Here is a 26528-nt window from a genome sequence, read left to right as displayed (position 1 = left end):
TTTTGTTTTTTTGAATGTCCAGAGGACCAGATTTAACCTTTTTAGATTTTTCTACCTGGATTATTGAGCATGCATCAGGAGATTCAAGAACAGTTTTTTCCCGAAAGCCATCACCACACTGAACTCACACATGCACTGATTTAATCATCTAACCTCACAAACACCTGGACTTCTATTGTGCAATACTACTGACATTTCATACTCTCAGTCACCTTAACTACCTCACTAATAACCATGATGTGCAATACAATTGTGTAATACTTGTATTTTTTACTTTCATTATTATATCTATATTGCGTTACATTTTTTATATTTTTAGTGTGTGTTTAGTGTGTGTTTTCTTAAGGCGTGTTTTTGCACTGGAAAAAGGAGTGGCTCTTAATTTCATTGTACTGTGTATAATGACAATAAAGGCACTCTGATTCTGATTACCTATGTAGATTGTAAAGAGAGTGGGTCCTAAGACTGAGCCTTGTGGTACACCATTGTTAACAGTTAGATAACTGGAAGAAGCACCGTTACGTTGAACACATTGCCTCCGACCTGAGAGATAATTAGAGAACCAACCCTCAGTGTGATCTGAGAAACCAATTTCTGAGCTTATGACACAAGACGTCATGGTCCACAGTGTCAGAAGCTTTAGACAGGTCTAAGAAAAGTGCAGCATCCAAAGCTCCATCATTAAAAACCAAACATAAACAAGTTCATGCATTTAGAAACTCACGTTTTCTGTTAATTTTTTTTTCCTTCAACGTGAGGTTCATCGTCTAAATAAGAAATATAAATCCAAGTTCTTTTCTTAATCCTCCTGAAACAATTAGCCGCCAGTCGACAGCCAGCAGCTGCACATCTTAAAGATAGTTTTAATGAGCGTCTGCTTTATGTCCAGTGGATTTAGGCTTTACTCATCATCATCATCACGGCTGGCCCTTGAGATCAGAGGATTAGACACACGACGCCCCCACAGAGGAGCACGGAAATGGTTGCGGTAATCTGCGGTAATCTGCTTGGATAAAAGCACAACGACTTGATTTAATCCACCTAATGATCGTCCAAAGATGTCCGCTCCGAAACAAAATGCTTCTCACGGTAAACGTGGTGCTCTGGATGGAGCGCCACTTGTTGTCATCTATAATCTCTGACATGTAGGAGGGGCGATGAACTTCACATCTCGCAGGCTGTAAAACAAGTTTTTAATTTATCCGTGGAGCCACACGGAACAATGGCCGCCTCCTGGAGCCACAGTGACCCCTGCGTGTGCTTCGGTTCCAGCTCTGCGTTGGGCTTGGACCCCGTCTGGCAGGAAGAGACAATGGGCTTGAAGGGAAGTGTGTTAGGGAGGGCAGGGGTCAACAGGGACGAGCAGCTGCTGGCAGGGGGACCTCTGAAGAGGACGGGGACAAGGACGTCAGCTTCCTCCTAGAGTGAAACAGGAAGAGACAGATTACAGTGACTGCTGGGTTCTGGGGTTAAAGTCCCACTGAAGCAGAAATATGTGAGAACATATGAAGGAGAAAGTTTGGTGGCCTCAAGTTCAACACCGGACCATCATCGTGTTCTTCAGAAACAAAAATAACTTCACTGGGACAGGAAGCTCAAACTGGAGGCGTCCGAAGGTGCGAATCTGGTAAATAGTCTGTTACCAGAGTATTTAATAAATCTCCGATTGGATTTTAATGAAGCTTCCAGGAAATTGTCATTGGATGTTCATCTACGACTGACTAAGTTCTGGAGTTGACCTAATTCAAGATGGCCGCCACAGCAAAGTCAAAACTTTGTGTAACTGAGTCAGTTTTTTGAGACTTTGAGCTAAAGTTCGGTGTGGTAGTAGCTGATATTCCTTTCCATGATTTACTCTGAGCACTAAAAAAAAATCTAGTGAGTTTTCACAATTTTGCATGAGATCCTGCACAACGTTCACCAGGTTGGACCAAAACAACTGTCACTCTTTTCAGCATGGGATGATTTGAGTTTAAGGCATGAAATGTGGCGGGCGACATGCATTCACCCAAGGAATGTTAAACTTAAATGATATGGGAGGACCATGGTCTCCTCCTGTCCTCAGCAGACCTGCTGCCCCACAAACACCAGGACCTGGACCTCAGGAAGGTTCGGAGTCGTTCAGTCCTCAACATAAGACTTAACTCCACTTTGGTGCTTCAATAAATACATTTTCACCGAAACATGATGTCTTTGTTTTGAAACTGTCTTTATTTGTAATCCAGGTGTTTAAAAGCGGTACAACGTCTCAAAATGATTTCTCTTCCCATTAAAGCGATCTTTTTATTTTCTCTGTTTATAACAGGGTCCAGGTGAGCCAAGGTCCAGATCCAGACCCAGATCTGTTCTTAAGTTTCAGTAGAGCTTTATAGTTTTTATTTTGCCAACATTTTCTTGGGAACTCATTTTTCGCTGCACAGCTGTTCCGAGTGTTTACGGTACGTCCCAGGTCTGGACTGTGATGGCGAGTGAAGAAAAGGTTTTGAAGCTCCGCTCACGCTCTGTCAGGTCTGCTGGGTGTGGTCCCCATCACCAGCTGGGCCTCCTGCAGTCTGACCTTTGACCTCACCCACACGCACCATCACGCCCCTCGATCTGCCGCCTCTCTTTGTTGAAACCCCGTGACGGAATTGAATGAAACTTCTAGAAAGTCATGATTGAGCATTAAAGCAAGATGCAGCCAACTGACCTAAACTGCTGAGTCATTCCCAGCACAGACTGATGTGCATTACTGTGCAAGTTAGTGTGATGATGTCATAAAGGAATGCATGTCAGTGAATTGAGAAGTTTAATTTTAGTCATCAGGGTGGAACAAAATATCATGCAAAGTAATAATCAGCTTTTAAACTTTTATTTTGCAATAAGATCCCAAACAATCCGTGCTCATTTCCCTTTAGAGCACGCACAGGAAGCACGTGGAGTCGAACGTACAACCTGAGATGCTGAGGAGGAATCTGCGGTGACATCAGAGAATAATCAATAACGTGTCACGCTGCAGACGAGCGCAAAGGAAAAGCGAAGATGTGCACAAATAAAAAGACAACGGAAACTAAATCTGAGGGGGGGCTGGTGCAGGTCTGGGGGGGGGGGGGGGGGGGGGGCACAAACCTTCACTTCATCTCATAAAAACTGCTGCTGCAGCTTCTCCTACACACGACGGGGTCAGAGTTCACAGTGTCACAGTCTTCGATTGAACCAAACAAAAAACGAGTCTGATGGAAAATGAATCACAATAATTATTTGAAAGTATTTATAAAGTTGTATAAGTTATTGATCTTTTAACATTTCAACACTTCATTTGGCTTCTGGATTCAGTCTGCTTCATTCTTACTCCTGAGGCTTTTATTCTGACGGTCGTGTTTTATTTCTGGAGATGAGGCTTTTATTTTTAAAGCTGAAAATTAGTCAGAAGAGCCCAGTTTCTTTTATTTTGTTAGTTTAGTCCGTTACCGTTAGACAAAACAAGGGCAACTTACGGCCCAAGGGCCAAAAGTGGCCCTGAGACAATCTCCATCAGCCCCCCCCAATATCTTTAGTTAAAAAACACACAGCTTTTTAAATAAAGATTGGCTTAAAAAAAAAAAAAAAGCAGCATTTTATCTACAAGACTTGAGGAAAGTTAAACATCTTATGGAAAACTTAAAAACATGTTTTTAAGTCATTGTGTTTCCAGAACTAGACTGAACCATAAACTTAGAAACACAAATATGTAAGTTTGTTTTGCGTATTTCTGCTAACATGTATAACATGTTAAGCTAACGTGTAATAAATATACTGTCACAAGAGCCACTTACAGAATATACCTTATATTCCTAAAGGATTATGGAAAGACTTGTTTTATATAGTACGCTAATTATGCTACAATAAAAGGTCTTCTAGATTATTCTGTCATAAAGAACATTTATTTTCCATTTCTCTATGTGGCACTTTGGAAAAAAAATGCTGCCCACCTGTTAAGACACAAAGAACTGGCTTTAAGAGGCTTTTATTCTGAAAGTCAAACATGTCCATTACCAGCACAACCATGACTGTCAGAATAAAAGCCTAAACATCAGCAGAAACAACACAACTGTCAGAATAAAAGCTTCCTCTTAAATCAGACAACCAAGTAAAAAAAAAAAATTATTCATCAAAATAAATATTTTGTTTTCAAATGTAATGCTTTATTTATGAAATACTTATTTATTAAATTTCCTCTCAGACTTGTATTTTTTGTTTGATTGGCACAGATCTGATTCTTTAGTCCAAAAACAACGAAACAAAAAGACTAATTTTGTCTGACGACACTAAAACCTTTAAAAAAACTTCATCTTCACACACACCTGCTGCTCTGCTGAGGCACTCGAGAGATTTCTCATAACTACAGAGCAGCAACGAATAAAATCTATAAAAGTTGGCACTGAAACACCTTTTAATCCCATTTAGCAAACAAACTGAGCATAAACTGGGATAAACGACCAAAATCTAAAAGTTCAACCAGATTAAGCTGAACTCTCCCTGAAGCTTCTTTAGGAGACATTTGAATTAAAAACTCCTTCAGGAGAGGCAGGAGTCAAGATGTTGATTTATCTGTGACTCCTGGACTTTAGTTTGACACGCGGGGCAGCTGACCATCACTGCAGAGGAGGAGGAGGAGGAGGAGGAGGCAGCGTGCGGTCCTGATGAAGAGGAGGTGGCTGCTCCTCTCTCCCTCGACGTGGCCGAACTGCTCCCCAACGTTTTCTCGAAGAAATCAAAGATGCTGGCCGAGCTGCTGCGATCGTCCCACAGCCTCTTCCTCAGCGTCTGCCCTCCACCTGCAGCCCCAGGTGTGCAGCCGGCGCCAGAACCACTCAAATATTTGGACCCGGTTGATCTGGAGGTGCTGCCTCCAGAGGCGGCTGTAGGTGAGAACTTCGTCTTAGCTCCGATGGATGAAGATGTTTCTTCCTGTTTGGTGAAAACCGAAGAAGTCTTCAGCAGTGGCAGCGCGTCTCTTTTAGTTTCCGTGCTCGAGTTCGAGAACCGAGGCGTGGACTTCTTGAGGTCCGCGTTCTCGAAAAGATCCTGAATGGACCTCTGTTTGAGTTTATCTGCCCCTTGGCTTCCAGAACTGCTCGGAGGTTTAGGAATTTTAACAGGAGAGCCCCCGACGTTTACAAAAACTCTCGTGTTGCCAACAGACTTCTTCACAGGGGGCTTTGCGCCTGCGGAGGTGGACGCTCCACCGGGCTTGGTTTGGTCCGACGAGCCAGAACAAACGGGAGAGTGGAGATTTCTGAATGGAGGTACGGAGGCAGAAGGTTTTTTAACAGGTGAAGGTGTCACAACAGGAACTGGTGCTGAGAGAGAGGAGGACGAAGACGAGGAGGTCTGAGACTTCCCTCCCAGGAGGAATCCCTTCCCACTGAAAGGGACGATGTTCCGGATATCCTGGACCCCAGAACCTGAACAGAAACACAAAATAATTTACTTCAGAACAGACAATAATCTTTACCTATGATTATTTAGTAAAACTGAAAAGGTAAAAAGTGTTACCTTTACTTGTATTAGAAGACTTCCCACTTCCTACGCTCTTCTTCTCGGAGGGTTTTCCATCCTTCTTAACGTCCTTCTTGTTTTTTTTGCCGTATCCTTCAGGCTCCTTGATCTTTGTGAACGTCCCGCCACACGTCCTCCGATGATCGTCCCACCAGGGGTCCAGAGAGGACGGAGCCCGGTTCATGGCCCTCTTCACATAGCCAAAGAAAGGCTGGCGGCTCTGGCAGGGCCCGCTGCAGCGCCACCAGTGCTGCCGGTAGACGTCCACCTCGTCTTTGAAGCTGTGGTAGATCTGAAGAAGGAAGAAAAAAAAAAAGACGTTCCAGATGAATTCTGTGAAGTGTTCAACTGGCAAGACTCAAACTAAAAGAAACACTGACAGTAATTTTAGTCCCGCTGGTCTTGTTGATTCTGTTCATGTGTTTGCAGAACTCGGGACCGTGTCCGTCTCGGTCTCGGTTGTTTTGGGTCACAAACAGGAGAGCGTGAATCATTTCATGAAGGAGCGTCTGTGGAAACAGGTGGAAAAAAACAACAACAATTAGGAACAAACATTTTTGCTCTCTTCTAGCGTTTTGATCTCTAATTTATTGTACAAGAAATTGAAACAAAAAAAACTTTAAGAATGTAACTAACAGCTAGAAAAAAGCAGACGTCTATAACAAGATGACTAAAAGACTGATTGACAGCAGGTACAGGCGGTTCAAATGAGTTTTCTCCACAGGGCAGTTATCAGGAGAGACTCGGAGTAGAGTCGCTGCTCCTCCACATCGAGAGGAGCTAGTTGAGGGGGTTCAGGCATCTGGTAAGGATGCTCCCTGAACGCCTCCCTAGGGAGGTTTCCTGTGCATATTCAACTGGGAGGAGACTCTGAGAAGACCAGGACAGATGGTGAGACTGTCTGGGAACATCTTGGGAGTCCTCCAAGAAGCGCTGCTCAAGCTGCTGCCCTCACGAGCCAACTCCGGAACTTTGTTTATTTATTTTTGTCGTTTACACTTTATATATCCAGGTAGTCTCATTGAGACACAAGAACTCATTTTCAAGAGAGACCTGTTTAGGGAGCAGATGGTGGGGGTTAAGGGCCTTGTTCAGGGACCCAGAGTGGGGCGAATGAGGGTGGAGGGAGGTGTGGGTGTTCCACCTTTTCCACCCACATTTTGATGTTGACGGTACCGGGAGTTGAACCTATGACTTTCTGATCACAGGCCCATCTTCAAACCTCTGGGCCACCACTCCTCCATCCAACAAGCAACAAGCAGCAGATGCCGGATGGATGGAAAAATCAACGCCAACGTAACTTGAACCTTCTCACCTCCACCAGGTCTTTCCTGGGTCTCAACTTCAGCAGAGGCTCACTGAGCCGGATCGAACAAAGTCCACCTCGGCCTTCATAAGAACACACGCCAGCGCATCTACAGGAAGAAAAACAAAAGAAATAAGCAGGAGAATGTACTTATTTATCCTATATATCCTTTGTAAATATTGTCTTATATTCGCCACACTGACTGAAACCCATTTTACAACGTGTCGTTATAAATATGTGCGGTGACACAGTGTTTTAATGTACATAATTAAATAATTGTATAGTTTGTGGAGCCACACGTGTCAAAACTCACAGTGTCATCCTGGGGCTCCACTTCACTTCCACTCCGCTCAGTTTCCCCCAGAAGAACGTGTCGTTGAACTCCAGGAACATGGCCCTCACATCTGGGTTTGGGTCCAGCATCTCCCAGGACTCGTCCACGATGCTCAGCGGCCGCTCAGGCTGAGAACTCGGCTTCCAGCCGGGAACAGCATCGTCTCCTCTTCCTGCCGCCTCCACCTTCCGTTTCTTACTGCTCTGCCCAAAGTCATCGCCGTCGGAGTCGTTCGACGACAGGAATGAAGTCTCAAATTCATTATCGAACTGATCCTGTAGCTGAATGGCGAGCAGGAAATCAGCATCCATGACAACAACACAGATGTGCTAACTAGCTAGCTAAGCTATAACTTTAAAGTAGACCAAAAGTTCCGGAACAAACAGCAGCTGTGCCAGAAACAAAACCCCAATCCTTAAGAATAATACTCCCAAATACTGGGATTATTGTCATAGTTTCACAAACATGCTATCTTATTAGGCTGGACGTTTTGCTAACACCAGATCTGTCCAAAACTAGCGCCCACGGTTTGTTGACAACAGTATAAAAATACTTCCGGTATACTTTTCTAAATAAAAGTCGGTTTCAAGCGTAGAAGATTCTGACGTTTTTCTCAATTTTTTATTTAATTTTAATTAAAAGACGACTAATTTTTTTTCTTACATAATGTGCCAAAATAAATATGAAATGTTGGAGTTTTTTCTTTGCTACTACGCTAAACTTTCGAAGAAAACTCAGCGGACACAAAAGACTTCTGGGATTTGTAGTCTTCGCTATTGAGCACCGCCTAGTTTAATAGTTGAAGAAAGCCAGTAATATTTTATTTATTGTAAGACATACAAAAATTATTTTCTAGATTTATGTGACTTATTAAATGTAAATGACTAACAGTATTTGTACGGACTTTTTTCTTGGCCATCTTTTTTTTTTTTTCCGGTCTCGTGACATACAGGAAGTACAAGTTACAGCTTCCTGTGCGTTTGTAGAAGCGGAAATGAAGGAGTTCTTTCGCTGCTCATAGGTTTCTTTATTATATCAACAGTTTATCTAAATAAATAAATATACTAAAGATGTCGGAAACCGGGAACCGACTCCGGAAACTGCTCGAATCTCCGAATTTCGAGCCTCAGTCTTACGTCAAGCAGCTGTCACAGCAGTCCGATGGCGACAGAGATTTGCAAGAACATCGTCAGAAGATCCAAAATCTGGCTGACGAGACGGCCCAGAACCTGAAGAAGAACGTGTACAAGAACTACAGGCAGTTCATCGAAACGGCAAAGGAGATCTCCTACCTGGAGAGTGAGATGTACCAGCTGAGCCACATCCTGACCGAGCAGAAGAGCATCATGGAGAGCATCACCCAGGCCTTACTGTCCACGGACAAGGATGAGACCTCCAAGGAGATGCAGGCAGCTTTCCCCAAAGAGACAGAAGAGCTGAAGCAGAGGACTCTCACCTCACTGCTGGAGAAGGTTGAAGGAGCTGAAAACATCATGGACACCCCAGGGAGACACCTGGTCTACAATGGAGACCTTGTGGAGTTTGATGTGGACAACATGGCCCACATCCAGAAGGTGCATGCTTTCCTGATGAATGACTGCCTGTTGATTGCCACCTGGCTGCCCAGCCGCAAAGACAAGGTGAAGTATAAATACCACGCCCTGTATGATCTGGAGAGCTTTGCAGTGGTGAACGTAAAGGACAACCCACCCATGAAGGACATGTTCAAGATCCTCATGTTCCCCGACAGCCGCATCTTCCAGGCAGAGAACAGCAAGGTCAAGAAGGAGTGGCTGGAGATCCTGGATGAAACTAAGAAAAATAAAGCCTCCAAGGACAGACACAAGAAAGAGGAGGAGGCTCCCACTTCGCCTGTCCGAGCTGAGGTGTCCACAAACCCCTTTGACATGGAAGATGAGCCATCAGAGGCTGAAGAGAGCACGGCCCTCAGCCTGGAGTGGATCCAGGAGCTGCCAGAAGATCTGGATGTGTGCATCGCCCAGAGAGACTTTGAGGGTGCGGTGGACCTGCTGGACAAGCTCGGCGAGTACCTGAAAGACCAGCCGGTGACCCAGAAGGTGAAGGAGCTCCGGGCGAAGGTGGACGAACGTGTGCGACAGCTGACGGAGGTCCTGGTGTTTGAGCTGTCTCCGGATCGGTCGCTTCGTGGGGGACCTAAAGCGACCCGGCGGGCCGTGTCCCAACTCATCAGACTAGGTTTCTTTAATTTCTAACAACAATAATGATGATAATCCACAATCTCACCGCTCTTCCTCTGGTTGTTATTAACACCTTGGATATGCTCACCTCACTGTTTTTACAGTTAAAGTAAACTTTCACAATAAGAGCACAGCAGATTAAGTTAATATTCCACAAGAGACTGTCACTTGGTGATACAAGCACCAAAATGGCGTGACTAGTCCCTAGAACAGGGGTCTGCAACATTGACGATCCAAAGAGCCATTTCTGTCTCTTCGTTCACTAAATTAAAATGTCTGGAGCCACAACACCTGCTCCAACTGTGATTATCAACTGGTGGACCACTTTAAGTTCATTGGAAGAGGCTTTTCAGGCCAGGAGCGACATAATACAACTAAAAACATCTGATTTTTAACACTTACTGATATTTTTACATTTTAACACAAAAGAAAAGACCAGCTTATTGTACAGAAGGATTCATTTTTTTTTATAGTTTTTAACAATTTTTAAAAATAATTTAAACAATTTTTTTAATTGTGGAAAAATCCAAGTATCCTACTTTAAAGAAATAAAGTTAAAGTGGGTATGTTTTACTCCTTGTGTTAGTAACAGTATTCACAAATTTGTAAAAGAAATGACGTGTAAGTGATAAAACTAGCAGTGGTTTGTTGGTTTGGGTCAAAGTTTGAAAGAGCCGCTGCAGAGGAACCAAAGGGCCAAATGTGGCACCGGAGCCACAGGTTGCAGACCCCTGACCTAGGACCTACTTTTACCTGAAATGAAGTTATCTACCTGAAAATCAATTGGCCATTTTTTTTAAAGATAGCCACAGTTTCATGCGTGAAAAACCACCTTTTTCCTGTAAATTTTAAATGAATTTGCATTCGTGCTAAACTGGATGTCGTGGCAAATATTACTGCTTTAGTCTCGTGTGCCTACAGTTTTGTGCAAATGTGACGAGTAGAGGTGCACAGTATTATCATCGTTACACAATCAAACTGACCATCGGTCAAAACTCATGAAATATGTCAAGTGTTAAAACTTTTTTCATATCAACACCTCACAAGAGAGTTAAATCTCTCGTTTATGGCTTTTATAGTCTTTTACATCTGCAGTTTTAAAAATAATATTGACTCCAGAATTCAATTTAGCATGCCTAAAAAAATTATATTTTGATGACAAGATTGGCAAATCAGAATGATTCAGTCTCAGTTCAGGTCATGAAGATTTTCGAAAGCGGCCATCTTGAATAATGGCAGCCATTGTCCACGTGGATAGTGTTTTTTTTTTTAATATAGGTCCAGGAGATTATTATTTATAGGAGTATTTCATGACCCACTGGACAATTATCTAATGAATCTCTCAGAAAGCAATCGTAGGCCTTTGGTTATTTTTAACAACGTTGTTAAAAACAGAAGCCGCACTTTAAAAAACCATCTCCAGCGTTGGTCGTAAAATCCCAGTCTGTTGTCTCCTCGCTCAGTGTTTTTCTGTGGGTTCTGCATGATCCAGGTCAGTCCACCAAAGCATGTGAGCTGTTCCTGAAGAACCGCGCTGCAGCCGTTCAGACGGCCATACGGCAGCTTCGCATCGAAGGAGCCACGCTGCTCTACATCCACAAGCTCTGCAACATTTTTTTCACCAGCTTGTTGGAGACCGCCAAGGAGTTCGAGATGGACTTCGCGGGGAACACGGGCTGCTACTCTGCCTTCGTGGTGTGGTCCAGGTCGGCCATGACGATGTTTGTAGACGCCTTCAGCAAACAGGTCAGCAAAGACAGGGACACGGGTTTAATGTTTCCTGGAAATATCTCTGAACAGCGAGTTGGTGCTTGTGTGACTTCAGTCAGTTTCCTCAAACTGCACGTTTTTCAGGTGTTTGACAGTAAGGAGAGCCTGTCGACAGCAGCAGAGTGCGTTAAAGTGGCTAAAGAGCACTGCCAGCAGCTGACGGAGATCGGTTTGGATTTGACCTTCACTCTGCAGTCGCTGCTGGTCAAAGACATCAAGGCGGCTCTGCAGAGCTACAAGGACATCATCATCGAGGCCACGAAACACCGCAACTCCGAGGAGATGTGGAGGAGGATGAACCTCATGACCCCCGAGGCTTTAACTAAACTCAAGGTAGAGCTCACTTATTTGTTGTTGTTTATTTCTTGCTTATTTGTTTATCTAACTGTGTCAGGCTTGGTTTCTTGTTAATAGGAATTTGTGTGGAGGTGTGTATCTAAATCATCATTTGTTTATTTATTTGAGGGGCGGGGGGGACGAAGCAGGCAATGGCCACCTCTAAGCAATTGTAAATCCTCTTGTCTTCAGCGTTAGCTTTGTGTTTATTATTTAGTTTTTCCCTCATGATCCTCACAAATTCATAAATCTAAAAAGAAACACAGTTGTAGCAGTTAGAAATAAAAACATATAAATTTACACTTTATGTACAACTACAGAAATGTGAATGTGTATTGCAAAATAACTTGCTGAAATTAGCTAAAACATGCTAAAATGTAGCTGAAAACCAAGCGTAAATCAGCAGAAAAAACACAAAAGTTGAAACGAGTGCAAAAAATGTGGATTTAGCTGGAAAAAAGAAGCTAATATTAGCATAAAAACAGCTAAACGGTAGCTGAAATAAAAAAGCTGAAACTTGCAGAAATAAGCTGAAAAGGGCAGAATAAGCTGAAATTAGCAGAAAGAAGTTAGAAGAAGCACAACAATAATATCGTTAGAAAGAACCTGAAAGGAGCACAAAACAACTGAAAAAAGCAGCTGAAAGTAGCTGAAAAAAAAAAGTTTAAATTTGCACAAGGAAGCTGAAAGAAGCTGAACCAGACCAAAATGTGAAAGGAGCAGTTGTAAACAGATCTAAAGATGTGAAGGATGTAAAATGAGCTCAATTCATTTTCTATGAGGAAAAAGTGGCAGAAAAGGCTAAATATTTCTAAAAGCTAAAGTTGCACCAATACCGAAAGTCATCGCAGGATTGTCCTGAAAGAGCTGAAAGTTTTGACTTATGATTTGTTGAAATAGCAAAATAATTGTGGAACGAGAAAGACGCTCATAATATACGTAAGAAAAATGGATCACGATAGAGTGAATGCTTCATAAACATTCTATTAAAAATAAAACCTAAATCGAGTCCCCCTGAAGGACAACTGGTCTAAAAACATCGTCCTCAACATTTGCATGCAGGGTCTCTGGACATTGTTTGCAGAATATTGTTTTATAAATCTAAATGTAGGAGAGGGACACGCTTCAGTCAGTGCAGTTGTGTGTTATTAACGTGACCTGTTTGTTTTTATCAACACTTTAACTGGAAGCTGCCCGCCACCTTTCATATCAGAGTTCAAACTAAGATCCTCCCCAGAGAAGTCACAAACTTGTGGCTGTTGTGGTCAAACCTCTGAGAATAATCTTATCATGCAATGCTCTGCTGACCCGTTAGCATTTAGAGTACTGTATGTGTTGTGAATGACTGTCAGCTACTACCACACCAGATTTTAGCCACATATATAAAATTAGCTGAGGTAAGGTCATTTTTATGTTGGCTAAGATCAGCTAGCTGTGGCAGCCATCTTTAAGTGGGTTGACTCCAAATGTTAACCAGCTGTAAATTAATGTCCATTGATTACTTTCTGGGAGTTTATTTGAAATCCATCCAGTGGGTCATGATATTTTGCTAACAGAGTTAATGGTTTTATACAGATCTTGTGATCAAATCAGTTCTCAAAGAATAAGTTAGAATGTGTTCACTCTCAGCTCATACCACATGAAATTCTAGCTCAGTTGACTAAGTTGTAGCTATTTTTGTGTTGACTAAGATCACTTTGCCGTGGCAGCCATTTTGGATCAGGTTGATTCCAAAAGTTAACCAGCTGTAGAGACAGCTCCAATGATTGCTTTCTGAAAACATCATTACAATTTGTGTTGTGGTTCGTGAGACATTTTGCTAACAGACCGACAAAGAACATACGCACACAGTCACGGACAAAAACATTATTGCCCTTTTTTGCTTTTGAAGGTGGGTGATAGAAATCCTTCCTGAAGCAAGTTGTCTCAGATCAGTTTAGTTTTATTTGTCGACACGTGGAAGGGCTTCCTGCCGGCCTCTTTACTTATTGAAGAAAACACTAAACTCCTCATTCTTCCCTAATATCTTTAATAGCAGTTACTAGTATAGTAGTATATCTTTAGTTTATCTGCTTCATTGCTTTTTTCCCACGGGGTTCTGCAAGGCTCGATTCTTTGACCCCTTCTGTTTTCATTGTATCTGCTCCCATTGGGGTCTACCCTGAGGAAACACTAAACTCCTCATTCCTCCCTAATAACTTTAATAGCAGTTACTAGTATAGTAGTATATCTTTAGTTTATTTGCTTCAGTGCTTTTTTCCCACGGGGTTCCACAAGGCTCAATTCTTGGACCCCTTCTGTTTTCATTGTATCTGTTCCCCTTGGTGTCTACCCTGAGGAAACACTAAACTCCTCATTCCTCCCTAATATATTTAATGAAATCTGATTTATTTAATGGTGGGAACCAGTGGTTAATAAATTCAGTGTTTGTCCTGCAGGATGAGATGCGCGGCTGTGGCATCAGCTTCCAGCAGTACACAGGGGACGACTGCTGGGTGAACCTGAGCTACACCATCGTGGCCTTCACCAAGCAGATGATGAGCTTCCTGGAGGAAGGCCTCAAGCTCTACTTCCCTGAGCTGCACATGGTGCTGCTGGAGAGCCTGCGGGAGATCATCCTGGTAGCCGTGCAGCACGTGGACTACAGCCTCCGCTGCGAGCAGGACCCAGAGAAGAAGGCCTTCGTCCTGCAGAACGCCTCCTTCCTCCACGACACCGTGCTGCCGGTGGTGGAGCGGCGCTTTGAGGAGAGCGCGGGCAAGCCGGCCAAACAGCTGCGAGACCTTAGGAAGAGCACGCGGTCGGTACGGATCAACCCGGAGAGCACCACATCCTTGGTCTGAGACCGACGGGAACTTCTGTGGCTCTTTAACAAACTGTGAGACTGAAACAAAGGATGTGAAGAAACACGTTTCACATTCCCTCCCTGTGATTTCAGGTCCCCAGTCAGAGCTGACCACAACACTAACTACCGGTTGTTTTGATGCTACAGGACAGGAAATGAATGACTCATGGCGAACAGGCAGAATAACAGCAGAGTAACATGTTTTCATAGAGATTTGTACATTTTCCATCAAGAAAACGAACTAATAGTGGCTTCTAAAGATCATTTTATTTTAGTTTCAAGCATCCTTCCTGCTGCAGACACTTTTGTCCTCATCAGTTCTTTATTATTTGTCCCATACATACAAAGGAATTGCTCACAAAACACTTCAAATTAAACTAAAATATATAATATTAATATCTGACAACAGCAGATTCCAGGTTTTATTTTCACAGTTTCCCTCACCACTAAAGTTGATGTTTCTGCTGTTTGAAAGATGATTTGATGTCTGAGCATTTTGATTTTTGGGAAACTACCGCTATCACGAGCACAAATTAATCAAAACTGATTAAACAAATGTTCTGCATCGGTCAAATTATGTGCAACATAAAATGTAATAAAAGTCCAACATGTTCAGCCTGTTTATTATTCCTGGGAACACTGAAAACTACAAGGTCTTTAGTTTTTATTCAACTTTATTATTGGTTTCAAGTTAATGAATGGTGGAACAAAGCTAAAGGTTTAAACTTTTTAGTTTTTATTAAGTTTTTTTAGAGGCAGAAAGATATAAAACATATCTCAGGAAGTTTTAATGTCTGAATTGGTTCACGAATAACAGATTTGTATGGCGTTTACCTTATAAAACAAATATTTGAATAGATATTGTTTATTCACTCGATTGTTCTCATTTTCCTCAGAAATTATGAATGGCTGAGATTGATTTGTTCTTTTACAGTTTGAGGCTTTTCCATTATCTTTACCCGCTTATTCCTTTCTGGGTCGTGGGGGGGTCTCTGGTGCCCATGTCCAGCAGTAACTGTGTGAGAGACGGGGACACCCTGGACGAGTCTCCAGTCCATCACAGAGACACATGGAGACAAATGAGACAACCATTCACTCTCTCACTCACCTAGAGACAATTTAGAGTCACCATTCAGCCCAAGATGCAGGTTTCTGGTCTGGGGGAGGAAACTCGTGCACAGAGAGAACATGCAGACTCCACCTTTTTCACACCACTAATAAAATATTAAATATTTGTCTATTTTTGACCGTCCTTCAGGCATGAGCCCAAAATACAATACTTTACTTCCTAGAGGCAGTTGACTTCCAATAATATCTTGTATTGCCTTGTGTAGCTCCTTCCAATAAGTTTTAATTACTTGACAGTCCCAAAAATTATGGTAATGATGTGCACTTTTATTTCCACAGTTTCTCCAGCCAGCTGGACCTTTATAGTGGGATTTTTGTCAAGGTTTAATAAAGTATCTTATCAAACTGTTCCACCCAAACTCCCTCCACCTCAATGAGCTGCTACATTTCCACTGATACTCTCAGGTTGTTCTCCATTCTTCTTGCTGCCCGGCTTTTCTATACAACCTTTATAATTTTATTGGCAGCAGAATTTAAATCACATAATTTACAGGAACTTTAAAGATTTTCAGAATTTTCATTATAGTTTGTTTATGACTGGAATGAACAAAAGGGTGAAAGTAAATCACCCTGGAACAACCCAACGTTTACAGGAGGGCCTCATCGTGATGAATGACATAATTACTGCAGATTATTTAATAATCCTTGAGACTTTACAACAAAGAATTATTGTGATTGTTTGATACGCTTAGCTCATTATGTACGTTTATTTGTTCAAACAAAATAAAAAATAAATTAATTCATCCAGCAATAATAAAATAATTGCATTTTATTTCTTTATTTAATAAATTGTCGCCCCCTTGTGGCCATTTACAGCAGAAACACAACTTCGCAGTTCATGTGTATTATTTATTCTTTGAGGTTAGATTGTTAAATAATATCTTATTAGGAACAATTGTAAACTGTTTTATTAATTATAAATTTTAAGTCAGCTGAAGTTTATTAGTGGAGGAAATGAATAATAAAATGCAGCCACTTCTTGCTCATTACATGAAGATGTTTTACACAGGCGGCACTTTTGATGCAAAATAAAAACATATAGAGAACTGGGCTCGTTCTTTTATTTCAGTCTTAAAATGAGTTTAAAATAAAACGAGTGCAGCTATATGATTCTGCTCATAGTTTCTTCAGCTTTTTAAAAGACACAATTATTGCTAAAGAGACAATTTAACTAACTTCAGCTTTCACAAGGCGCTGTCTTACAGTATATTGCAGCTTCATATTTATATTTTAATAAGCTCATGTCTTTATAGTGGACAAAATGCAGCAGTGGTCTGCAACCTTTGCAATCAAAAGAGGAATTTCCTCTCTTTTCCAGAGCTGCAAAATCTACTTAAAGCTTTAAAATAAAGATAGTACAACTCATTAAGTGTTTATAAATCAAACTATTAGCTGTTTTACATTTTACAGTTAAATATCTGTAATAAACAGTTGGCAGTTTTACGTTAGGACAAAGAAAAATATTAAACTTTTATTGATAAAATTTAAACTATATATATATATATATATATATATATAAACTACTAGAAAAATATAATTTCCAGTATTTTTCTCAGATGAAGAAAATCCTGGAATAAAAGATTTTAGTCTCAATCCTGTGTAGAGGGATATGGGGCTGGATATATATTGTAAATGATCAGTTATGAGTTAAGCTCATAAGATGTCTTTTTATTATGCAAATAACCTCGTTGTGTGTGGGCACCACCTCTTTTAGAGGAAAAATCTGTCTCTAACTCCAAATTAAATGTAAACTGAAACGTGAATTATTTTCTTGTGTTTAAAGGGCATCAAATCAGTTAATACACACAGATATGCCAAAATAATCACAAATTTAGTTGATTTTATGTATTTTATTACAAAAATAATAATCTGTGATATATGGGATGAAAATTATGCATAACAAACAAATGAACAACAAATAGCTTTGTATCAAAGGTCTACTTGATTATTCAAATCAGTGAAACTTAAAAAGGCAGATTTTGGACTGGTTCTGTTTGTGGAGTAGTTAAAATTGTGTCTAAAGTGAGCTGTAGTTTGTCTGATAAGATTATTGTGATGCGTGATCACCAGAAAGTGCATTGAAGAGTCTCTCTCACCAGAACGAGACGTCAGAATGTTCCACAGCTGCTTAAAATGATACCAGCAAGGCCTGAGATGCTCCGGTGACTGAGAGGCTGATTTTTCCTCAAAAGTCACCTACCATCGTTGGAGGGACGAAGGTCCAGCCACTGGCTCTGCAGTCAGCTGGGATTTATCACTTTGTGGTGTGACAGTTCTGGTTCGGTCAGGTTCTGCTTCGTTTCTTCTGTATCTTTTGTCCCGTCTCTGTGCAGAAAGGATGCTCCTCTTCCATGCAGAAGCTAAGTTTTTCTCTCGCAGTTCCGAGCTCAAGTGAAGTCTTCATGAGACGAAGCCTCAGTCAGCGACTGAAGAAGAAGTGAAACTTAACTGTATGTGTGTTTCAGATTGACTTTAGTCCACCTCTCGGAAGAGGGATGGTCCTAACTCCTGTCATGCTTTATAAAATCTAAAGTCCATTTTCTCTGTCTGCCTTTAAAAGTTGCTCTTTCAAAAGAGACAAATAAGACAAATGATTATCTTAAAGAGAGATTACTTAAAACACACATTGTCATAAATAAACATTCAGTTATGACGATTTACAGAAAATTACATTTTGGGGTTAATAGCAGGCAATGTTTCTCCAAAAGGTGTCGCTGTCCATCCCCTGAAAAGTAAATGTCATTAAACAAAGGGTTCTTTCAAATGTGTTATCTTCGTGGGAACCCATCCTGGGAGTAATACTCCTTTTTGATAAAAGTTAAAGTCTCAGCAGATGTTTCAACTTCGGGGTCAGTTGAACCAAAACTCATTAAAACGATCTGTCCGTTTCATGGGAAAGGAGTTCATATTGGCAGTGAAGTTTTGTCCCAAGGGAATAGATGCATCTTATTTTAAACAGTTTCAAACACAAAACACATGAATGATGTCGTTTGAGACGAGGTGAACTCTTTTTCTGTTTAAGCTGAGATGAACTGTTTTCTGAGGTGGTGAACTGTTTCTGGGGTGGTGTTCCCCTACACCTGCTATGTTTTTGGTCAGTAGTTTTTACAGAGGAAGAATAATTAACCATTTTGAGCAATTAATTTCCAATGTACCATTTTTATTTTATTTTTTTTAGTTTTGAGACCAAGATTAAAGAAGTGAATAATGAGCTAACGGAGCAACTAGTTAAAAAAATAATCTCTTTGTATTATTTGCATAATTTTGTCACATGTTTCATTCGCTAATTTGCATAAAACTGGACAGAAAAAACTGTCTTTTACATGTTGTTATGAATGTATTTATTGTTAGTTTGGTACAAAGCCACAAAGACCTGCATGTGGCCCTATAGAGCCACAGGTTCAAGACCCCAAGGCCATTGAAGTGGGAGTGAAACATCTTCCTTACACCATATTTATGTAATGATGTGAACAACTGTTCACCATGCTCATTTCCCAACAAAGCAGATCTGAAAGGCAGCGGATGAGATGCTAACAGGCCTGAGATCAAAGCTGCTCACTGAAGAACCTCAGTCACTGCTGTTGTCTATACAGAGAACACCTGAAAGAAACACCGTCAGGTGTTTTCACATCTCATCCGAGTGTGGAAGCTTCTGCTACCACCCATCTGTTGGTTTTCTGCTGCCTCCACCTCCAGGATCATGTGTCACCCGTGTCAGAGCGACAGGCAGAGCGAATCCAGAGTTTGAGGCGGTCGCAGTGAACCATCAGCACTGATCGTCGTCACGGCCGTTATTATCGTTGACATAATGATGTCAACGAATGGCTCTTTGTTCAGCTGAGATTTCAAGATAAAAACTTTTCCTTTTCCTAAACTTTCAAGGATGAGTTGAATAAGGGATAAAATTATTGTCTTACTTTGTACTTGCAGTCTTCAAGACTTCAGTAGGAAATCTCGATCATTCACTGTTCAGTTCTAAAATTCAAAACAGATCATTTTTGAAAAGTGTCTCACACATCAAACTGTTAGATTAGGTTCCTTTCTCACTAAATAAGTGGGTTTATATTAATATTTAAAATAAAAAGAAATAAGACAATACATTTGTTAGAACACTGAAGCCTTTTTAGTTAATAATCAGTTTATTTGAGCTGAAGAAACTTTCTGTGAACATGTGTACTAGGATCCTGATTTCCCTCAATACAAGTTTGAAATTCCAAATAGACTCAGTGGTTATGACAAAACTTAGAAATTAATATTTCATCACACTGACATTTGGGATGGAATAGCATAAATTGTTTCAAGTCCAAGTATTCATTGATAAAGTTAATGGAATGGACGTCTCCGATTAAATCTGGGAATGACGTCACGACGTAAGACGTCACTGAGTAGTACGCTAGCTAGCTAACGCTAATCATGTTAGCCACCAAAACGGAATATTAAATGAAGTAAAAAACTTGGTAATAGCAAAATGTAACACTTTGCTAATGAACAGGAATTATTATTACATTTTAGTACTTCAGGGAGTTAGAGTTTAAAATGGAAACAAAAAAGTTGTATTTTTTTATTTAATTGCTAAAAAAAAGTTGTAATTTTTGCAATGCTAGTTTTAGCAGCTAATGTCAAATGAAATGAAAATTAATTCGTTCACCAACGGTTGGACTTTGACAAACGATTCATTGGCAAGTTTTACCAACAAAAATACAGGTGATTGTTGTTTTCTTCTTTTAAGAAATTAGCATTGTGATTAGTATGTTTTCTTTAAAAAATGATATTCATAAAGTTAATTTGCCTGTGACAGAATCATGGGATCATGTAGTTAGCAAGGAGTTTAACTTTTTATTTGTTACATATTATTAATTTTTTTAGTTTAGTCTAACAATGTTGCAGTTTGTTTAGTTTAAACTTTTTATGTAAGAGAGGCTAACATCTATTGATATTGGAGCTAATATGACCATAGCTTGAGCTAATTACGATGTTAGCCAAAGAGCTAATGAATATGACGTTAGCTCAGCAATAACTTTTACTAGAATAGAGAAATAACCCATTAAGGCCAATATATGCAAGTATTCAGAGATCCTTATCAGCATTTCATTTAAACCAAATGGGTTGTCATGGCAACTTGCCAAGGCAGCGTTGATGACATGCTTGATATAGTTGCTAGATCTTTTTTTTGATAAACAATTAATTGAGCTATAAAAACAAGACTAAATACTGTAAGTTGTTTAGTTTTTCTATTTTTTTTTAAAAGAATTATAGCTAAAATATGATATGGTTAATATGATATATGTGATGTTAGCTAAAAAGCTAATTACGTCGATGCTAAGGCCCAAGCCTTACTAGAAAACACTGGTCAACTAATTAGTTCTATTTAATGAATATTTAATTAATCTTTATTTATTGTGATTTAAAGCGTTTGCATTTAAACTCGACAGAAAATGTTTAAAAGTAAAAATTAAACAAGAAATCGCGGCCACAATCCTGATACGTAACAGTATAAAACAGTCTGGTAAACAGAATATTTCTGTGCTTGAAATCAATCAATCCCCGCCCCGGTGTGCGCATGCGCAAGATCGGAGTCAGGGAGCTGTCCGCGTCAGTCGGTACTGGACTGCTTTCACCGAAACATCTCCTCCCTCCGGTGCACCGAGACGCATGGGAGCGATGGAGGAAGAGCTGAAATGTCCCGTTTGCGGGTCTTTCTTCAAGGACCCGATCCTGCTGCCGTGTTCTCACAACGTCTGCCTGGCGTGCGCGCGGAACATCACCGTGCAGACGCCGGACGGAGAGACCCCGGCGCAGAGCCGCGCCTCGGGCAGCTCCGACTACGACTACCTGGACATGGACAAGATGAGTCTGTACAGCGAGACGGACAGCGGCTACGGCTCCTACACCCCGTGCCAGCTCAAATCTCCCAACGGGGTGCGGGTGTTCCCTCCGGTCGCGCATCGAAACTGCTCCCTCACCTGTCCGCTGTGCCACCGGAGCGTCTCCTTGGACGAGCGGGGGCTCAGGGGGTTCCCTCGGAACCGGCTGCTGGAGGCCATCGTGGCTCGGTACCAGCAGACCCGCGGCGCCTCCTCCTCCTCCTCCGGGGTGAAGTGTCAGCTGTGCGACCGCAACCCGGTGGCGGCGACGGTGATGTGCGAGCAGTGCGACGTCTACTACTGTCACTCCTGCCAGCAGCGGTGCCACCCGTCCCGCGGTCCGCTGGCCAAGCACCGCCTGGTACCTCCGCCGAACCAAGCGGCAGGAGGAGCAGGGGCGGCTGGCGGTGGAGGAGGTGCTGCCGGCGGAGGGAGCGGCGGGCACCCGCCGCCGGTGACCGCCCGGAAACCGGCGACGTGCGTGGATCACGAGGCGGAAAACTTCAACATGTACTGCTGCAGCTGCAGGGCTCCGGTGTGCGTGAAGTGTCTGGAGGAGGGGAAGCACGCCAAGCACGACGTCAAACCGCTGGGTGTGATGTGGAAGCAACACAAAGTGAGTGGACGCACACGCACACACACACACACACACACACCTCCAAGTGTACACACAGTGTTGTGCTCCTCATGACTTACTTTATTTTATCTTTAACGTTTGAGTCTCAAGTCTTCATCACATCCACTACCAATCATTATACTGTTTTTTTAAATGTACTTCCTGTTGCAACATGATTCTGGATCAGACATCGTTTGCATGCACGTGAAGGCATTTTGATTTACTGACTGCAAAAAAAATCAGTGCAAACAGTGCACGTGCTTTTTGCACACTCATTTTGATCATGAGCCCATTGAGGTTTGGTTTGAGCACAATTCAACACTTTGATCACTGTGACACATTTAAACACTTTAGTAAACATTTGTCCTTGTTGCCATTAAGGGTCCCCTCTGGTATGAGCTTCAATATATTTATGTAATAATTAATGGCATGTTTCTGTTTGTGTTATTGCTCAGCTTTCATGTTTTAGGTTTTATTGCGATCATTTTTTGAAGCTTAATTTCATTTGTTTGGTCTGTTTATGTTTCCCGCACCTGCCCATTATTAGTACCCCCTCAGTGAGTCTTACAGTTAGACAAATACTGCTCCTGTAATTTGTACTGCTGTTAAAGTATCTTCGGTTTCAGATTAATATAATGAAGTTAAGACGGTTTTACACCTGCTTCTGTTGAGGCCTTGAGTTTTGTCAATTAAATGTTGTCCTGTTTGAAGCACAGCGTTGAGTTTACCCTGTGCAGATCACATTATCATCATGATTCATTTGGTTCAACTTATAATAAGATAATTCCTGTGGGCATACAAACTGTATGTGAGGATGAGTCATTGGCAGCTGGCCCACATCTGCACAGGAAGTGGTCACACATGATGTGATTGGTGATTACAGTGTTGGAAGAAGAGGCCAGCACAGATTCATGCCGTGGGCTTTGAGTAAGGATGACTAAATTATTATTATTATTATTATTAGTCCTGGATTCAATAAACTTAAAGAAGAAATTATATTAAAAAGATTTGCTAATTAAATTCAAATATAAGTAGAGCAGACTACAAGTAGTTTTAGTGATTAATTTTTGCTTTAAATTGGCTAAACGTGCATTCACAACCTTTTGGTTTAATTTAACTTGTGTAAAATATAGAATGCGCGTTATAACGTAAAAAATTAGTTGTATTATGACTGAATAAAGCAGCTTTATTCCAATAATTCAGTTGTCTTCAGAGACAAAGACTGAATGAAAACCTGCTGATAAGGCGGTTTTTTTTCCTACCATTGTGTCCCTCCTCCACTCTGCCTGCCAAAACAAAGAAAAAAATAAATCACCCGCCCATTTCATTAGTGGATGATTAAAGTGATTTATGATGTAATCCATTTTTAAACTACATTTTGATTAATTTTAATGATGAATCTGCTCCAGGGTTGGGGTCAGATGCAGTTCATTTTCTTCAGGCTACAGCTGACTTGGCTACATTTTAGTTTTAACATTTGTTTGTGTCTTAAGTCGAGTATTGAGAAAAGGCCTAACATTTAACTAACGTACCACACAGATGTGTTGACATCTTCAGACCTGGACCTTCAATGAACACAAAGAAGTGACACTCTGAATACGTTTCATCTAGTGTTTTTTAGTTTGAAAAACATGCTCTGTTCATTTTATGTCAAACTTGTTTTATTTTTGTCCCAAAAGGCAAACTTGCATGTACCAGCAGGTGATGTTACATTATTAATGAATTACAATGTCCTTGTTTTTAGTCAAAGTCCCTTATTTAAGATATAAAGCAAAATCACCAACTAAAGTTTTTAACTTCTTGTTAGATGGTAATATTTGTAAATCATCACGCTGCAAAGAACACATTTAATAAAGATTAGAAAAGTTTGCATCTCTATTTTATTTAAGTTTTTAGATTTAACTATCAAAATACATCAACATGATCAGTGCTTTAGGGTTGTATGTATGTATGTATGTATGTATGTATGTATGTATATATATATATATATACATACATACATACATACATACATACATACATACATACATACATACATATAAACAGGAAGTGAAGTGGCCTGCCTAATGTTTGGGGGGCAGGGGGAGGCAGACTGTTCCAAAGTTTAGGGCCCCCGACTGAAAAAGCCAGATCACCTCTGAGCTTCAACATTGTATTTGAAACAGCCAAAAGCAGATCAGATGATCTCAGGGCCCGAGAAGGAACATATGGTTCAAGTAGCTCAGAGAGATATGAGGATGCAAGAGCAGATAAATCTGACAATCATCAGCATAGAAGTGAAAAGAAAGACCATGCTCCCTCAGGATAGACCCCAAAGGGAGCAGACAGAGCAAAAACAGAAGGGGTCCAAGAATCAAGCCCTGTGGGACCCCTCAGGAAAGAGGCACTGAAGCAGGTACATTATTACCAACCTTAACACAAAATCTCCTGTCACGCAGATAGGAACGGAACCATTCTAATGTGCACCAGTAATCCCAACCCAGTATTCTAACCGCAATATAAGGATACTGTGGTCATCAGTGCCAAAAGCAGGTAAGGTCAAGGAGTACAACTATCACAAACTGATGAGAATCATTTGCTAGAAATTATCTAAAGATCTTAAAACTACTTAAATGTTAAAAATCTCAAAGCAGTTCATGCAAACATCGTCTTACAAACTTTTACGTCGCAGTCAGTTTCATGTTACGTGGTTTTTCACAAGCGTAATGGCACTTCCTGCAGGGATATCCTGATATTTCTAGTGGGAAACTAAAGTGGCTAAACATATCTTTAATGTACATCACAATAAAAGTTTTGAGATTGGAGCTGTTATAAGATTATTGCCACTTCCTGTCAGATTAGCTGTTAGCTTGTTGTTATGGTAAAAGTTCAAGTCCGTTTTTCCAATCTGAGTTCGTTCAAAGAGAACTACCTTTCTGTGAATAAATCAAAATGAACCATGCACAAATACATGTAGTCACTTCTGATTTATGTGCCCTTGGCCAAGCCAAGGGTACCAGCCCTTCAGTGTTACACCATTAAAATCTTTTAAGTGCATAATTGCTGAGTTAATTTTGGAAATGATTATGTGACAAAGGCCTCAGGTGTGTAAAGTAAAAGGGTTTTAGGGAAATTAAAACAGCCAAAAAAATCCATTAAAGTGCTGATCAAACCTCTAATTTAACAAAGCGTTTCTTCCTCCTTGTGTTAAATGTGTAAGTTAACAGTTTCTGCTTCCTGCTAAGTGGGTCAATGGAACTAATCTCTCTTGTTTTTCTAAGAGATTGGAAGCATCCGGTTATTTAATCCATCATTTATTTCTCAGCCTCTTCCTCCTCTTCTTTTTTCTTGATTTGGCTCATCCCTCCAACTTCTTTACACGTCTGTCTCCTCTGCTCCCCTCCCCCCACCCTTCATTCACCCTTCTTCTCCTTCCTCCCTCCGTCCCATAAACGTGCCGTGAAAAGCCCGTCAGAACATTCAAGCGAGAGGGCGTTGATGAGTAATAAGCAGAACCAGAGACGTTCACCTCTTAGTTAATGTGCTGTCCTTCTTGTTACAGGAGATCGAGTACTCCCGTGTTGCGGAGCTGAAATGCTGTTGAGGACTTGAAGCGTTTCTCTCTCTGTTGTATTTTTGATGGATTGGTTTGCTTCTCTCTCCTGTTTCATCGGGCTTTATCTTGCTTGATCTCCTCTTCCTATTGCTCTTTTTCTGCTGTCTTCAAAGGCAGCGAACTTCACTTCCTGTGATGAAGAAAGATTATTTTTTATCAAGCATGACTGGATGACGGATATTTAGTTTAAGCATTTCTGACCAGATCATAAATCTTCTGTAAGCAAATTGATGGCTTAATTAGGCCCGAGCAGCAAAGCGCTGCGAAGGCCTATTGTAATTGTGTCGTTTATTATTATTATTATTATTATTATTATTATTATTTTTCTTGGGACTTTTGGGACGCATTTTTGGAGGCCTTAGCATATCCCAAAACTCACCAAACTTCACCAAAACTTGTCCCCCAAGTAAAATTTTTGAACTGTAATGGAACCAAAAGTGGGCGTGGCCAAACTGCTCCACAGCGCCCCCTAACGTGAGATATGACAACTGGTAAGTCCTAGAGAGCTGAAATTTGGTACACATGTACAACCCACTGAATCATGAAAAAAAGTCTCTTGGAGGTATGCCCTAAACCCAACAGGAAGTCGGCCATCTTGGGTCAAAGGGTCAAATTTCACGTTTCATACATGACGAATTTGAACGAACTCCTCCTAGAGATTTTGACTGATTGCCTTGAAACTTGGTGGATATGCCCTTAAGACATTGGGGAGTAAAAGTTATCAAAGGATTGCATTTTCGTTTTGTTAAAGGGGCGTGGCCAGTTGAGCTTCACGCCATAAATTTCCAAACGTTATAACTTTCAACTTGAAAAACAGAATTGCACCAAATTTGGCACGAGTCATGCCTGTCCCATGCCCGACGATACCCTGAGGTCAAAATTTGACGTCATCAAAGCCCCGCCCCCTCAGAACAGGAAGTGACTTTTTTTGCTTGGAATGCTCCCTCTCTGACACTCTTGACCCAATCAGGATGATCCTGTGTTAGAAGGCAGAT

General features: G+C 41.1%; 3 protein-coding genes across 13 annotated transcripts in view; 2 read left to right on the top strand and 1 right to left on the bottom strand.

The window, feature by feature from the left end:
• Positions 1-4519: 4519 nt before the first annotated feature.
• Positions 4520-7484, bottom strand: sprtn (SprT-like N-terminal domain). The gene is made up of 5 exons (XM_037685638.1): positions 7140-7484; positions 6836-6935; positions 5901-6029; positions 5518-5812; positions 4520-5426 (listed from the first exon to the last, which is right to left on the bottom strand). The coding sequence occupies exons 1-5, from the start codon at positions 7469-7471 to the stop codon at positions 4537-4539; spliced, it is 1746 nt and encodes a 581-aa protein (XP_037541566.1). The 5' UTR covers positions 7472-7484; the 3' UTR covers positions 4520-4536.
• A 744-nt stretch (positions 7485-8228) lies between these two features.
• On the top strand, positions 8229-14932 carry exoc8 (exocyst complex component 8). The gene is made up of 4 exons (XM_037685637.1): positions 8229-9377; positions 10872-11125; positions 11234-11482; positions 13924-14932. The coding sequence occupies exons 1-4, from the start codon at positions 8231-8233 to the stop codon at positions 14326-14328; spliced, it is 2055 nt and encodes a 684-aa protein (XP_037541565.1). The 5' UTR covers positions 8229-8230; the 3' UTR covers positions 14329-14932.
• A 6178-nt stretch (positions 14933-21110) lies between these two features.
• Positions 21111-26528, top strand: part of LOC119418357 (tripartite motif-containing protein 67) — a 66841-nt gene continuing 61423 nt past the window's right edge. For all 11 annotated transcript variants that reach the window (XM_037685634.1, XM_037685636.1, XM_037685632.1 and 8 more), the window contains exon 1: positions 21111-21938. In XM_037685634.1, the coding sequence (XP_037541562.1) occupies positions 21111-21938 (828 nt within the window). The remainder of the gene's footprint in view (positions 21939-26528) is intronic.

The sequence above is a fragment of the Nematolebias whitei genome, chromosome 12, assembly GCF_014905685.2.
Source record: "Nematolebias whitei isolate Nwh7 chromosome 12, NemWhi1, whole genome shotgun sequence".
Classification (NCBI taxonomy): domain Eukaryota; kingdom Metazoa; phylum Chordata; class Actinopteri; order Cyprinodontiformes; family Rivulidae; genus Nematolebias; species Nematolebias whitei.
Note: the sequence above shows the minus strand (reverse complement) of the source record. Positions and strands in the feature narration are given on the sequence as shown.